The sequence below is a fragment of the Meles meles genome, chromosome 7 (assembly GCF_922984935.1).
Source record: "Meles meles chromosome 7, mMelMel3.1 paternal haplotype, whole genome shotgun sequence".
Classification (NCBI taxonomy): domain Eukaryota; kingdom Metazoa; phylum Chordata; class Mammalia; order Carnivora; family Mustelidae; genus Meles; species Meles meles.
Window position 1 is genome coordinate 102221327 of NC_060072.1, and position 16306 is coordinate 102237632.

Genomic DNA, 16306 nt, shown 5'->3' on the forward strand with positions numbered 1-16306 from the left:
GATCTGGGAAGGCAGCAAGAGGAAACCTAAACGATTTTAAGCATTAGAGGAAAAAAGAAGCTAATGAAAAATAGACTGAGGGCAATAAGGAGTCACACATGAACTCAAACCCTCTGCTTTGACCAAAATGTTACCAGTTGAATGCCATCATCATCACACCCACCCTTCTTGCTGATTAGAAGACATGATGTGTCTGGTTAAAATCCTTCACAAAGGGATACGTTCAAGAAAAATAAATCAAAGGGTCCATGATAGTGAGAAGATGGGGAGCCAGAACTGGAGGGAATCCACAGCTCTTCCAGAGCTCGGTGACACGCCGTGGTGCCTCTGAGGGTGGCAAAGCACCAGGCAGGGCTCCAGGTAGTGTACGAGGCAGGGAAGGGCCAAGTGGCCTCTGCCAGCACTGACCAGATAACCTGGAGAACGAGGACGGGAGGAGAGGCAGGCTTCAACTATGGACCCATGTAATTCCCATCTGACACCTGGATGTTTTAAAAATTAAACACCAGCTGCTGTCGTGAGAGTTGCCAACTCTCTCCTCCCCATTTACGGCTGTGCTGAATCACCAGCTCAGCTCTGGACACCTGGTTCTAACAGGGCGGCATGGCCCCATTAGCACTAATCACAGGGAAGGGCGCCAAGAGGCCGGGTAATCTGGCTCCTTGGCTCTACTTTACAGGGTGAACGTCATCCTAAAGGGCTGATAGAATTGCCCTTTGTTTTTCCCAAACACTTATTTTTGCGTTCATCTTCATAGGCTATTTATTTGCAACAAAATATTGTAGTCATTTCCTCTTTTATATTAAAAAAAATCCTCTTAATACAGTTTTTCTATATCGATACCAGTTTGGTTCCCTCCCACCCCTCACATCCTCTTATGGGCTATTCATATTCACTGTGCCTTAAAATTTGCTTCCTACTCAACCTGGATGTTCTTTTCTTTTTGCTAGCTGTGTATTCTAATTTTCCAACATTCAAGAAAGGCACAGAATAGCGACTACCACACCACAGCGGGCCACTTAAGTACAGTCCTTCCATAATCCACAGCATTTTTATTTAAAACAAAACAAAACAACAACCAAAAAAAACTGCATCACTAAAGATTTTTTTTTCTTCCTACACTCATATGAAAAAGGTCATATGGTAAAGAGGCAGCTTTTTAAAAGAGCTTAAAGGTCTGTTTGTCAACTTACTGAAAGGACAAGAGAGCACACAAACCACTTGATCTCTGCCCGCCCCGCGGCCCTGTGATGATTGATGACATTCCCCTACACCTGACTCTAGTCGCTGATGGGTGCACGCCACAGGACAGCACCCTGCATGAGCCCCCCGGGCTGAGGCCCAGCAAAGAAATGCTACACCTGTGCTGGTGGCCTTGTTGACTCCCAAAGTCCACACTAACTTGCAACATTCACACTAAAACTTGATTCTGCTTCAGTAAAGAGCTTGGCTAACAGGACTCCCAAGGTAAACTTTAAGAGGGTATCCCTTACAGAACCCGACTCATGATTTGTGCCTCATCATTCAGAATTCCTCAGTATGTTACCCACTTCTAAGTAGCTATTTATAGTACAACACAGGATTTATTAACTGTAGAAAATGCCACCACCCAAAATGTACAGACTGGTTTTAAGACTCAAGGTTTCCAAAAACGTTAAAATATGAAAAAGGCACTTTAGAGTGAAGATGGTAATTTGGCAAGATTTGGGCTGTTGTTCTCAGGACACATGCTTGTACTAAGAAAGTCTATTATACTGAAGAGAACTACTTTTTCTAAAAGACTTTATTTATTTGACAGAGAGAGATCACAAGTAGGCAGGGAGCGGGGGAAGCAGGCTCCCCACGGAGCAGAGAGCCCGATGCGGGACTTGATCCCACGACCCTGAGATCAGGACCTGAGCCCAAGGCAGAGGCATAACCCACTGAGCCACCCAGGTGCTCCGAGAACTATTTTTTAAAGCTTGGAAAAGCATTCTTTCATGTAAAACTTGATGTGCTAACATACCCTTATCTAATTTAAAGTCACCTGATGATTAAGGCTTACTAATTTCCTTTATGTAATAAAATATCTTACACCCTTCTGTGACATTTTGTTCACAGGAATACGATGTCTTTTTATTAACAAAGAACTGCACAGGGAAGGATCAGGTTCAGGGATTCCATGATAGTCACCGGGGTCATGGGGCTGCATGAGATTCTGAAGGAATGTGTGTTCTCTCTGAGCCTCATTTTCCTCTTTTATTACACATGGAGAACTGCTGCAGACATTTCAGCATACTGGCAGGGGCTTAACAGCCATCCAGAGCTGTACAGATGTACCTGGTGGCATCATTATTCTCTCTCATAAATACGGAAGCATGAAGTCCACACAGAGAGAAAATACAGGTAGGTAAGCACTTAAAGTTTACAGCGAATTAGAGAAAACTAAGTCAGAAACAGTATAACGAAGAAAGCACTATGGATTCACATTCCAGAAGACCCAAGTGATCCGACCACACCAGGAAAAAGGCAATTAGGCAGGTACTCTGATCTGCCTAAGCCTCCTAGTGACAGTACCTACCTCAGAAGGAAGGGAATCGGCACAATGGAGTCTTTATTCACCAGCAGCAATTTTCAGGCAACATGTTTGTCTTTACAAAACAGACTGCTCCTCCCCGTACTCACCTTCCTGCTTACCGGCTGCCAGAAGGAACGATGAGTTTTAAACAAATTTCCTACTGCTTTAATTAAACAGGAGCACAGCAAAGAGGCCGCTCATCTATTTCTCATTTTCGGTTCAACCCCATCTAGAGCTCTCAGGTATGTGAATGCCAAGTGACGACAAGCATGAGGACTGAGGGGTTACTCGCAGGGTGCCAATGGAATAAAAGTTAAATCTGGGTTGGCTCCTCCCACTTGGATGACAAGCCGATTGTTTGGTGGTTTTCTCACCAGAGCCCATCATAGCTACTAATCCTCCTTTCTGATTTACTGTGGAAAATACCTCAATAGCATAAATCAGAGCCACTGGACTAAAGGGAACATACACTTAAAAATATCAGTAACAGGGGTGCCTAGGTGGCTCAGTAGGTTAAAGCCTCTGCCTGGGGCTCGGGTCATGATCTCAGGGTCCTGGGATCGAGCCCCGCATCGGGCTCTTGGCTTGGCGGGGAGCCTGCCTGCCCCCCTCTCTCTGCCTGCATCTCTGCCTACTTGTGATCTCTGTCAAATAAATAAATAAAACCTTAAAAAAAAATAACAATAATAGACTGATGGCCAGGTAAGTGATGAAGCAAATACAGTAAGATGTACAGAGTAGAATCTGGAGAGTGGCCATATGGGTGCTAAGAGTATAATGGTTTCAACTTTTCTGCATGTTTGAAAATTTTCATAATAAAGTGCTGGGGAAAAACAATTCAAAACTGTAATCACAAGAAGACAGTAGGCCCCACTGGAAAGACCTCAGCAGAGAAGGAACGGCTGAAAGACAGAAAGAAGGGAAGTTCTTAGACTAAGCCCAGGAACTCTCAAAGTTTAAAACTAGAAAGTGTCTTAGGAATCCTCTAGGGCAGGACAAATATGCAGTTTTATGGGTCTGTGAAAAATTAGAAAAATAGCAATATCATAGCATTTTCAAAAAAGCTAAAAACTGCTCCTTTGCTGAGATTAGTTGACTCTACACTTCTGGGCTTTATCCTTTATTTAATGCAATGCTGGCAATAGATACACTGTCTCATAGATTTGGCTCCTTGGGTCACCACTTGGCAGTCAAATCTGATCACCTTTCATATCCTCGTCTCCTACCTTGAAGTCTAAGCCCTTGACCTGCCTTCAGCAAGAATCTCCCTACCCATAATGTCTCCTCTTAGTAATTTTCTACCCACTATGTTCTCACTCTGCTCATTGGCTATAAATCCCCAGCTGTCTTAGCTGTATTTGGAGTAAAATCTAATTTCTTTCCCCTACTAAAATGCTCCTACTGCAATAGTTTCGAATAAAGTCTTCCTTACCATTTTAACAAGTGTTAGAATAACTTTTTCTTCACTCGTGCCTTTATACAGGTATGTATAAAGGTCTTGAGACCTTCAGGTACAGAGAACTAGACTGGAAAGTATAGTTTCCTTCTGCTGTTTTACTTAAAGGCTCCAAATGCTGACATTTAAAATTGCCCAGAAGCATTAAGGCTTTAAAAGTAAAACAAACACCCTTCCTGCCCTCCTTTCCCCAATGCTGGCCCCTTTCAGCCTAATTACTCCATGATTTCACTTTAATTTCAAAGGATGACACTAAAAGGGGAAAGACTATTGACATAAAATTTTCTTGAGGACAATGACTATGTCTTATTATATGGGCTCAAGAATAGGACCAATACCGGACACATAGTAGGAATGCAATGATTTCATTGATTGAATGAAGGAATGGAAGAGGATGGACAGGATTTGTTTCCTGAAAAAGGAAAAGTAATTTGAAAATAAATTCAAGGGTTTGGGAGAGGAAGCAATCCTCTCTTCAAATCAGACAAATCAGGGAAAACTGTAAAGACAACTATAACAACCAAACATCTAGAATTAAAATATATCTTCCTTTAAAAATAATTTGACCTGGGGCGCCTGGGTGGCTCAGCAGGTTAAAGCCTCTGCCTTCGGCTCGGGTCGTGATCCCAGGGTCCTGGGATTGAGCCCCGCATCAGGCTCTCTGCTCAGCAGGGAGCCTGCTTCCTCCTCTTTCTCTGCCTGCCTCTCTGCCTGCTTGTGATCTCTGTCAAATAAATAAATGGGCGGCGGGGGTGGGGGGGGTGGGGGGGGTGTGGGAGGTTGAGGAACCAGGTGGTGGGTAATAGGGAGGGCACGTACTGCATGGAGCACTGGGTGTGATGCCAAAACAATGAACACTGTTATGCTGTAAATAAAAAAATAAAAATAAATAAATTTAAAAAAAATTAAATTAAAAAAAAAATAAATAAATAAAATAAAAATAATAATTTGTCCTTCCTTCTCAAATTTCCAAATGACAGAAGAGGGAATGCTTCCAAATACATTTTACAAAGCCAGCGTTACCTTGATACCAAAACCAGATAATGGCACGAGAAAGTTACAGGCCAATATTTCTGATGAACACAGATGCTCAACAAAATATTAGCTAACTGAATTCAAGAACACATTAAAAGGATCACACACCATGATCGAATGGGCTTTATTCCAGGGTTGAAAAGATGGTTTAATACATACAAATCGATTAATGTGATACACAGTAAAAAATAAAAGATAAAAATCATGATCTCAATAGATGCATTAAAAAAAAGCATTTGACAATATTCAACATCCATTTATGATAAAAAAAAAACTCACAACGAAGTAAGTAGAGAGCAAATGTAACTCAACGTCATAAAGGCCACATATGACGAGTACACAGCTAACAACAGTATGCTAACCGGTGCTAACCTGAAAGTTCTTCCTCTAAGACCAGGAACAAGACAAGAATATCCACTCTCACCACTTTTATTCAACATAGCACTGGAAGTCCTAGTTAGAACAATCAGGCAGGGAGATAAAGAAGGAAAAGAAAAAGCCATCCCAATCAGAAGACATAAAACTGCCACTACTTGCCGATAACATGGTATCAACAGAACTAAAGACTCCACTAAAAAACTGTTAGACTAGACACATGCAGTAAAGTTACAAGATACAACATCAATATATAAAAATCAGTTGTGTTTCTATCCACTAATAATGAACTGTCAGAGAACTTTAGAAAACAATTCCATTTCCAACTATACCAAAAAGAGTAAAATACCTAAAAATAAATTAAACCAAAGAGGTGAAAAGCCTGTCAATGAAAACTATAAAACACTGGTGAAAGAAAGTGAAGGAAGTACAAATGGAAAATATATATCGTGCTCATGGACTGGAAAAATACTGTTAAAGTGTCCAAAGCAATCTACAGATTCATGTAATCCATATTATCAAAATTCCAATAGCATTTTTCACAGAAATAGAACAATCCTAAAATATGTATGAGCCACAAAAGACCCCAAATGGCCAAACAAATCTTGAGAAAGAAGAACAAAACTGGAGGCATCATGTTTCCTGATTTCAGATTATATTATAAAGCTATGGTAATGAAAACAGCATGGTACTGACATAAAAACAGACACATAGATAAATGAACAGAGAGCCCAGAAATAATCCCATATATTTATGGCCAGTTAATTTATGATGAAGGAGCCAAGAATAAACAATTGGGAAGTCAGTCTGTTCAATAAGTGGTATGGGAAAAACTGGTATGGGAAAAGCCATATTCAAAAGAATGAAAATGGACCAATATCTTACACCAACCACAAACATTAACTCAAAATGGATTAAAGACTTGAATGCTAGCTGAAACCATAAAATTCCAAGAAGAAAATATAGGTGGTACATTCTTTAACATAGGTCTTGGCAACAATTTTTTGGTATGACACCAAAAGTTAAGGCAACAAAAGCAAAAAAAACAAACAAGCAAGTGAGACTATCCAAACTAAAAAGCTTCTGCACAGCAAAGGAAACCATCAATACAATAAAATGAAAAGGCAACCTGCTGAATGGAAGAAAATATCTGCAAACCATATACCTGATAAGGTGTTAATATCCAAAATACATTTTAAAAAAAACGTATTTTGGATATCCAACTCAATAACCAAAAAAGTCTGATTTTTTAAATGGGAAGAGAACCTGAATAGACATTTTTTCCAAAGACAACAAACAGATGGCTAACAGGAACATGAAAAGGTACCCAACATCCCTAATCCTCAGGGATATGCAAACTAAAACCGTGATGCAATATCGACTTACACCTGTTAGAATGGCTATTATCACAAGGACAAGAAATAACAAGCATTAGTTAGGATGGGGGGGGAGGGGGAACTCTTGTGCACTGTGGGTGAGAATGTAAATTGGTGTGCTATGGGAAACAGTACGAGCTTCCTCAAAAAATTAAAATATAACTAATCTAGGATCCACCAATTCCACTTCTAGGTATTTACCCAAAGGAAATGAAAACACTAACTCAAAAAGATACCTGCGACCTCATGTTCACTGCAGCATTATTTATAAGAGTTAAGACACGGAAACAGGGGCGCCTGGGTGGCTCAGTGGGTTAAAGCTCATGTCATGATCCCAGGGTCCTGGGATCCAGCCCTGCATCGGGCTCTCTGCTCAGCAGGAAGCCTGCTTCCCTTCCTCTTCCTCTCTCTCTGCCTGCCTCTCTGCCTACTTGTGATCTCTGTCTGTCAAATAAATAAATAATATCTTAAAAAAAAAAAGACATGGAAACCTCAGTGCCCAATGATAGATGAATGGATAAAGAAAATTGTGTGTGTATCTACATATATCACATACATACCTTATATTCTTATATATCATATAAATATATAGATAAGACATATGTGATATATTATATATACATATACACACAATGGAATATTATTTGCTCATAAAAATAGGAAATCCTGCCATTTGTGACAGCATGGATGGATCCTGAGGACATATGTTATGCGAAATAAAGACAAATGCTATATGATCTCACTTCTGTGTGTAAGTCTTTTTTTTTTTTCTTTTTTTTTTTTTTAAGATTTATTTACTTGAGAGAGAGATAAAGTGAGGGAGAGCATGAGAGGGAAAAAGGTCAGAAGGAGAAGCTGACTCCCCGTGGAGCCAGAAGCCCAATGCAGGACTCGATCCTAGGACTCCAGGATCATGACCCGAGCCAAAGGCAGTTGCTTAACCAACTGAGCTACCCAGGCACCCCTGTGTGTGTAAATCTTAAAATGAAAACCAAATTCATAAAGATAACAGATTGGTGAATGGTTGCGTGTGTGTGTGTGCACACAAAATGGGTTAAAGTAGTCAAAAGGTATAAGCTTTCAGTTATAAAATACGTCCTGCAGATGTAATGTACAGCATGGTGACTATAGTTAATAATATTGTATTGTATATCTGAAAGTTGCCAAAACTAAATCTTAAAAGCTCTCATCTCTCTCTCTCACACACACACATCTTAACTCTGTGTGGTGATTGATGTTAACCAGACTGATTATGATTATTTCACAATATATACATATATGGAATCATTTTACGACACAGCTGAAACTAATACTATGTCAATCATATCTCAATGAAAAATCGTCCTCAATAATATATTTTTAGGAGTGCCTGGGTGGCTCAGTTAAGCATCTGCCTTCGGCTCAGGTCACGATCTCAGGGTCCTGGGATCGGGCCCCACACAGGGCTCCCTGCTTGGAGGCGTCTCCAAGGGAGATGGCGTCTCCCTTTCCTTTCCACTTGTTCTCTCTCTCAAATAAATAAATAAAAATCTTTAAAAATTTTTAAAAAGTGATATATTTTTAGAAAACAATTCTAGTATGCCAAAGGTTTTATCAGTTGGTATTGCTGTGTCAGGAAGTACTGTGTGGTGGGACAGTATCAGAGACTTGTATCTAACTGGGGATGCAACACAGGATAAACACAACCTCAGAATGGTTAAATCTTCTGTCAGAAGCATCACTAGTCTTTGAAGGAAGTTGATCCAGTTTCCTAAGAGATAGCCCAGAAGCTCCATGCCTGAGGGGAAGACTTCATTATAATGTTAAATCTGAAAAAGGTGGGTGAGGGTGGAGTGGGGGGATGTGGTCACTGGGTGAGAGCATTAAGGAGGGCACGTGATGTAATGAGCACTAGGCATTACATGCAACTGATAAATTACTGAACTTGACATCTGAAACTATTGATATGCTATATATTAACTATTGAATTTAAATTAAAAAGTTAAAATAAAACTTTTATTTTATAAAAGTTATAAAAAGGGGAGGAGAGCTTAATTGCCTGCTTTAAAATAAGAAATTAATACCTTCTGCAGGCTACCAGAATGGTAGCAGAATGGGAGGTGAAATGTTTTAGGTTACTCTGAACTTTTAACTATTCTGCAAACAAGTGCTATGGAGAGTTTTGTGAAATAAGACACACCCTTCCACAGTCCATTTCTTTTTATCTTTATGCAAGAAGTGGAGAACCTTCAAGATTTTTCCATTGCCCAGTTAAACAAGAAGCTCCAAGGCAGGAGCTCTGTTAAGAGGTGTAAGAGAGATGGGTGTGCTAGAGGAGGTTGGAAGGGAAAAAGAAAGGCCAGGGGATTTCTGAGCTTTGGGTCAAGAGAGAAAGAGTGGTTTCTCTGTCATCACAGCTGCACAGCCAACCAACGTGATTTACTGGTAATTATTCATTAATGCCGATAACTAGGGAGACAGAACAGCCTACAGATTCCAAAACAAAGCTAAATACTTATGGGCTATTTGCTGGATTTAAACAACATTATTTCATCATAATTTTGAACTTTGTGTGACACGCAGAACTTAAAAGTAGTTTTTTTGTTGTTGTTGTTGCCCAGGTCTGGGTCACTTTTGTAAGAAAAGTACTAGGAAAAGAATAGTATCACATAGTTATAGCTATAACCTAAGTAAAATTCTGCTGTAATTATTCCTTTCTGCACAAGTAAAAATTTGTCATTGACAAAATGTGAATAGAATGCTTTCATACAGACTATTCCATGTTCTCTGGTATTTCCCACTGCCAAAGTTTCAGGCACAAACCCAATATCTGCTTGTATCTCTCAGTCCAGCCGATCACTGGTGAGAGAAAGATTGGACAAACTGGACAGGAGAAAGTCAAATGGGCTCCCAACCCATTAAAAACTGAACCAAGTTCTAGGTCCCAGAAGCACTGGGACCACTTGGGGGGTATTTAAAGTTGCAGAGAGAGAAAGGAAGTAGCTGCCCTGTGGGGTCTCTGGGTCAGATGTTGTTTTCCATAGCCTCTCTCCAAGCAGTTCTAACAGTCTCAATCCATAATTTCAAAACCAAACTAAAAAATAAAACTTGCTAATGCAGGTTTGTTTTAAGATTTTAGCTCTGTGGATGTTATCTGTTAACTGTAATGATTTACAGAGGCTTACAACAGAGCATATAGCCCTTAAACTCTTTAGCCACAATAGAAAGTTTTTGAAGGGCCAGGAAATTCCACTCAGCCCAATGCCAATAAATACTCAATGAATAAGTAAGGGTCTTCAGTCTCTGGATCCTTGAGTCTTATAAGGACTGCTTAAGCAAATTCTCTAGGTACATAACCTACACAAAATCTCTTCTTGAAAAGGATTAGCAGTAAGTGGCTAAAAAATAGATTATCTCTCAACGTTTCTGCCCACCAAAAGGTCAGCACTAGAGTTCAACTCTCCTCTAATGCCTCATTCACCAACTGATGCCAATTCTTCCTCTGGGGAAGGCATAAAAAGCAGCTCCCTCTCTGGAAATGTAAGCAAACCCCTTGTCCCCATTCTCTGAGCAATCTTCCAACCAATTCCATCCCTCTCAGGTACCTTCTAAAACAAAGGGAATTCCTCCTTCCAGGAGATACTGCACAAAGGGCAGTATTACTCCTAGCAGCCTAGACCCTACAGGTCTCTCTTTCCCCTTCCCTATTTCAGCCATTTTGCCCATTCAGGATGTGTTTTTGCAGGAAGAATAAGTATAGTTCAAGGTTTGAGGAAGCGGTACAGTACTTCTGACAGAGGGCTGTGGCAAGATAACACCAGTGGTTAATCTTGGGTACAGATGAATGCATCATAGTTTATTACACTGTAAGGAGGCAGTTCGGTGGTGTGGGCTCTGGAATCATGCTTGGGTTCAAATACAGGCTCTGCTAAGGTCATAGGACTCTGGGAAAGTTGCATAACCATTCAGTGCCTCTGCATTCTTATATATATGTGTATATATATATTCTATTTTATAGAAAAAATATATATTTATATTTTATAGAAAATATATATATTTTACTTTATAGAAAAATACATATTTCTATTTTATAGAATTTTTTCACTCTGAAAAGTCATTTACTTACATGACAGTAATAATATTTATAAGTAATATAAAATCAAAATACGATTTAAATGAATACTGGAGAATAAAATGCTATTTTAAAACAAAATGAATAACAGATTACCATATATTGCATTAACTTTATGTTAAAACTTATTATAGTTTTCTCACTATTACGATTTATGTCATGTCCATTCTTGGAAAATACTGTAGGAAGCCTATTAACTTTTTAAAAAATGTTTAATTTATATGTAATCAAGCGTCATCAAATTAAGTTCACTGCATTGCTATTAATTTTAGTTTTTTTTTTCATTTAAGAGAATCTTATGGATATTCAGATTTGCCATCAGTTGTCACCAAATTTGCCTTTTTTCAGTTTAAAAAATTATATTCATGTTTTAATCTTTATTTTATAGAATATTTCTATAAAATATTCTATTTTATAGAAAAAATATTTCTATTCTATTTTATAGAAAATACAAATGTTACTGCCTACTTTATAGGGTTGTTGTGAGAATCAAATGACAGGATACATCTGGAGAGAGTGAAATCGCTAGACAGTAAGCACCAACTTTGTTAGCTATTAATAGCACCATGTATATATTTTAAAAGAATGAGGTAATTCTCTATGTACTGGCTTGGAATAAAGTCCATGACAGTGTTTTTCTGAAAATGCTACAGAATAACATACTTAGTAGGAGTCTATCTTGGAAAGAAAAAAAGAAACACATGATACATATTGACGAGTGCATCCAAATAAGTCTAGAAAGGCACACTCACCACTCAAACACTAAATCACAGTCATAACCCCTGGTTATGGGGGGGAGTGTGTGTGTGTGTGTGTGTTGGGTGGGGGGGGGAGGAGGTTTCCTACATTTGTATATGTACAGATCTTTGCTTGAATTCACAAGTACGTACTGATGTAGGTAACACTGGGGTCCAGAGCTGATGGCCAAAAGAGAATTCTTGAGACATCTTCAGTGCAAAATGGTGGTTTTATTAAAGCACAGGGACAGGACCCATGGGCAGAAAGGGCTGCACTGGGGTTGTGAGGGTTGGCGATTATGTCCTTTCAAGTTGGGAGGGGGTTAGGGATAGTGTAAATCTCTAAGGAATTTTGGAAACAAGTTTCCAGGAGGGGCTAGCTATGGTTAGAGAAAGGTCATTTATTACTGTCTAATAAAACCTTGGTCATGAGACCCTTCAGATGTGTATCAGTGGGCCATATGCTGGGGGGATGACTGCTAACATGTATCTTGGGGAATAGAGATAAAGAAATTCCCAAAGGAATTTTTATCTGTTAAAGTAGACTTACAGGATCCTGGGTAGTTGGACTAAGATCGCCTCTTGCCCTTAGTTAAGTGTCGACATCGAGGCAGTTGAGTTTTCTAGAGGAAGGTCACTCTGCCTGTTTCAAGGACTTGTCAATAAATGGTAAGCAGCAAGGAAATGTAACTTTTTCTTTTGCCTTTGTTTCCCACATCATGTACTACGTTTATAACCAATTTTTAAAATTAAACATTTTACAGTGGGCTTTCTAACCTTCAATTTGAGCATTTCTCACTTCCAGGTCTAGGAAAAGGTGAACTTCTTGGAGATAAGGAAGTGGGGGCCCACCTAGGAGGAGGGAGAGTCCTGAAGTCCCATCTATCCCATCTACACGTCTCATTTCAGATTCCCTTACAGTCTCTAAAGTCCTTGGCACATTATACGCCTGCTATAGGATCCAAACATTCTGAATCCGGTTGTTTTATTCCCCTTTCCTTTTCTTCCTGTTTGAGGCCTTCCTTCTATTGCGACCAAGTAGCTATAACAGGTGTTTTAACATCTTCCTTCCTCTCAGAACTTTCTCACCATTTGCTTGTCATTTTGTCCCTCAGACAGGTGCCCCTGCCTTGGGAAACCCACCAGAGTGACAACTAGCCAGTAGTTCGGTGTTTGGGCCGGCACACAATAGTAGGATGAGTGGAGTATGCCTCCAAGCTATTTTGCTTTCAACGCTTCTAAATGGGCTTTTAAGCAATTTTTTTTTTTTTAATTTCATTCAAGAAACGGTGTTTGGTATGTTTGGGCACTTTTTCCTTACACAGGCGCTCATTTTTGCTTTGGCTTTCTCCTGGAAGTTACAATGCTATCTCGTACCTCCCCCCACACGACGTTCTCTACCATACTTGTCCTTTATTATGAGTTAATTTTTGTTTTAGCACCCAGCGTGCTCACTAGTCTTCTCACCATTTTTCACATTCCCGTCGCCTATCCCTATTCACGTTTTCTATTAAAATCCAGGGAGAAAAGATCATATGAGAAGGAAAAGGGAAGGGAAAAAAGGAATTCCAGATTCTAGTTAGGGCGTCTTCCCTGCCGTCTTTCGCACCGGAACCCGGCGCTTCGGGAACCATGCCTGCCCGGGGGTATCCGGGCCACCAGAAAAGGGTCAGCATCAAAGCGCCCAGGCGTCGGGAGAGCGGATTGGTTCCCGGGCGCACCAACCAGCGAGCGATGCTGTTCGCGCATCGGGGAGGGCCAAGATTATAGAGCGGATAGAGTTAAAGGAAAAGGGCCAGGTGTGCCAGGCACCCGCGTTCTGCGTGCACTTGTGCACCCACCGGGTCATTGTTAAGCCCGGATCTCTGGTCTCCTAAATGCCACCCTCCGAATTTCCCATTTCGTAACGCTGAGTAGGGTGAAAAACATCACGTATCCTACCATTCATAAGAGGGTCATTAATAATCAATGGCGGAGAAGCTGGGGGTCGGGGTTGGGGGGGTGGCCATTAAAACCCTCCTCCTTTCCCAGTTCCTCTCGAGGTCGACAACCTAACTGAATCAGTTCTTGAAATAGTAAATCACTCAAACGTTCGCTTAATCGCCAAAGCTGATTACCAAAATGCTATCGTTAGACACCCGAAATAAGTTCCCCCTCCCCGAGGGTTGGGGGAAACAGTACTGGCATTTACCGAACGCTCAGGCTTTTACTACCTGCTAAAGGAGAAGGGAGGGAGCTCTTACGCTAAGTCAGAGAAACTGAGCCCTTCTGAAATCTGCAACCTCGCACACGAACGCCCCCCGCCCCCCAGCGCAGCGACAGCTCCTCGCGACTCTACCTCACAAACTTCATGCGGAGGCGCAAAGATTTGGGGGAGGGTGGGCGCTGATACCAGATTTGCCTGCTGTGCTTCAAACTTCACCAGAGCTGTTCTACGCACTTTCTTCCAAGTGTCACAGCCCCCGGACTCACGGACTGGTTCGATCTTAGCTTTCCCACGGTCCTGCGCTGCCACCCACCATCCACCACCATACCCCGGCTGGAGACGCTGCGTCCTTGGGGATGGGGGAAGGGGGAGTTGGGGAAGAGAGGAAGGGCCAAGTGTAAAGTAAAGAGGTCCCCGCTGAGGCCTGGACGCCGGCAGTCCCTGGAGGGCCCTAGGACCGAGGAAGAAGGAGAGAGGAGGGCTGGAACCGCGCGGGGAAGGGCCGCGAGGAGGGCAGGGGCGCCGCCGGTGTCGCTACACTCACTCTGCGTAGCCAGTGGCCCAGGGCAGCCGCCGGGTCTCCTTGAGGATGAGGATGGGGCGGGCGATGTGGTCGGCGCTGCACTCCACCTCGTCCTGAGACAGCCCCAGGAACTCCGGCCGCCCATAGGGGAAGCGCAGGGGCAGGTCCGAGCCTCCACAGCCGCCGCCGCTGTGCTCGGAGCCTGAGCTGCCAGCCATGATGCCGCCCATGAAATTGGCCACGGCAGATTTCACTCGAGTGAGCATATTACTCCGGCGTCCTGCAGCAGCGGTGCGAGCAGGAGGCGGCGGCGGGGGCCCGACGAGGCGCAGCGCGGGGCATGCAGGCTGCGGCGGGCGCCGGGCGCACGGGCAGCCGGGCCGCTGGGGCGCGCCGCGCGGCTCCCGGAGCCTAGTGCTGCAGGGGGCCGGGCCCCGGCCTCCCGCGCTCCGTGCCGCCGCCGCCGCCTCCCCCAGCTACACTTCCGCAACGGAGCGGCATGGAGCGGGCCGGCCGGGCCCGGAGAGACGCCGCGTGCTCCGGGAGCGGCTGGGCGACCGCAGCGGCAGCAGGTCCCTTCCCCGCCCTCTGCGCTCGGCTCCTGCGTGAGCGGAACTGAGCCCACCCGGCGAGCCAGCAGAGCCGGCGCGGCTGCTGCCACGGCTACCGCCGCCGTCGAGTCATGTGATAATCAGGCTGCAAGGGCTCGAGCAGCTGCCTTGGCCGAAGCTCGGCCCCTCCCCTGCCGGCCCGAGCGCTGCTCGCACGGGGATCGTGACCTCCTGGGGGAGGGGGAGCCGGGCTGGGTCCGTACCTGGCTGAGGGGATAGGGGCGCTGTGAGCGGAAGGCCGCGTACAGGTGTTAGGGGCGGTCACGTGGAGCCGGGCAAAGCCAGTTGAGGAATCCACTCGCTGAGGAGTCCTTGCCTACGCCTTCGGGGAAAGGAAACTTCGGGAGCCCAAGGGGAAAGGGGAGACAAGTGGAATCTTGGTGGGGCGAGTCCACGGTGCGACGGCAGTGGAAATGAGAAACACCTGGTGTAAAAGACTTCTCAGAGCTGAAACAAAAAAACTCAAGGTTTGCACAAGAATTATTGAAAGTTTTCCGGGCGCCTGGGTGGCTCAGTGGGTTAAAGCCTCTGCCTTCGGCTCAGGTCATGATCCCAGGATCCTGGAATCGAGCCCCACATCGGGTTCTCTGCTCAGCAGGGAGCCTGCTTCCTCCTCTCTCTCTCTCTCTCTGCCTGCCTCTCTGCCTACTTGAAATCTCTGTCTGTCAAATAAATAAATAAAATTTAAAAAAAAAAAGAATTATTGAAAGTTTTCTCCTAGGCATTTCTAGAATTACTTAAAAAAAATTTTTTATTACTACCACACGCATAATTATCTGCAGACAAGCTCTGTTTTGAACCCAGAATAAGCTAATGGAAAGAAAACAAAAGGGCTCTAAGTTAGATACATGCCCTGTTTTACCTAGTACTTAACTGTTAAATAAATTATACAAGCATGTTCCTCCAACATAACAAAAATATTTTTTGAAGCTTATTCTGTTTACTATTGAGACACTTAATGTAGACTATTTTCTTAAACAGAAAAATGTCTGAAAAGCCAACTAATGGATGTGTTTTTATCAGAGGTGACATTTGTTAAATATTGGCTTAATTTTTTTTTTTTTTGCAAGAAAGCTATATCCTGTTCATGTTTACTTATTCTGTATCCTGTTCCCATGTTTACCTACCATTTAATTTGCCAAGATTCTGTGTTACTGGTGGAGTTATACATTCTGAACAGCTCACTTAGAGTTCAGGAGGGAATACAGACCTTCATTCTTCCATATGAGTGGGAAGGTGGGGAGAGAGGCCCAGGTGTTGGAGGGAAAGTAATCCTTCCAAGAAGAACTGGAATTTTTGCTCTTAGATGAGGCCTGAGT

General features: G+C 42.7%; 1 protein-coding gene across 1 annotated transcript in view; it reads right to left on the reverse strand.

Annotated features, from left to right (window-relative positions):
- Positions 1-15125, reverse strand: part of PPM1H (protein phosphatase, Mg2+/Mn2+ dependent 1H) — a 258148-nt gene extending 243023 nt beyond the window's left edge. Inside the window, exon 1 of the mRNA XM_046011468.1 lies at positions 14398-15125. Within this exon, the coding sequence (XP_045867424.1) occupies positions 14398-14642 (245 nt within the window). The 5' untranslated portion in view covers positions 14643-15125. The remainder of the gene's footprint in view (positions 1-14397) is intronic.
- Between the last annotated feature and the right edge of the window lie 1181 nt (positions 15126-16306).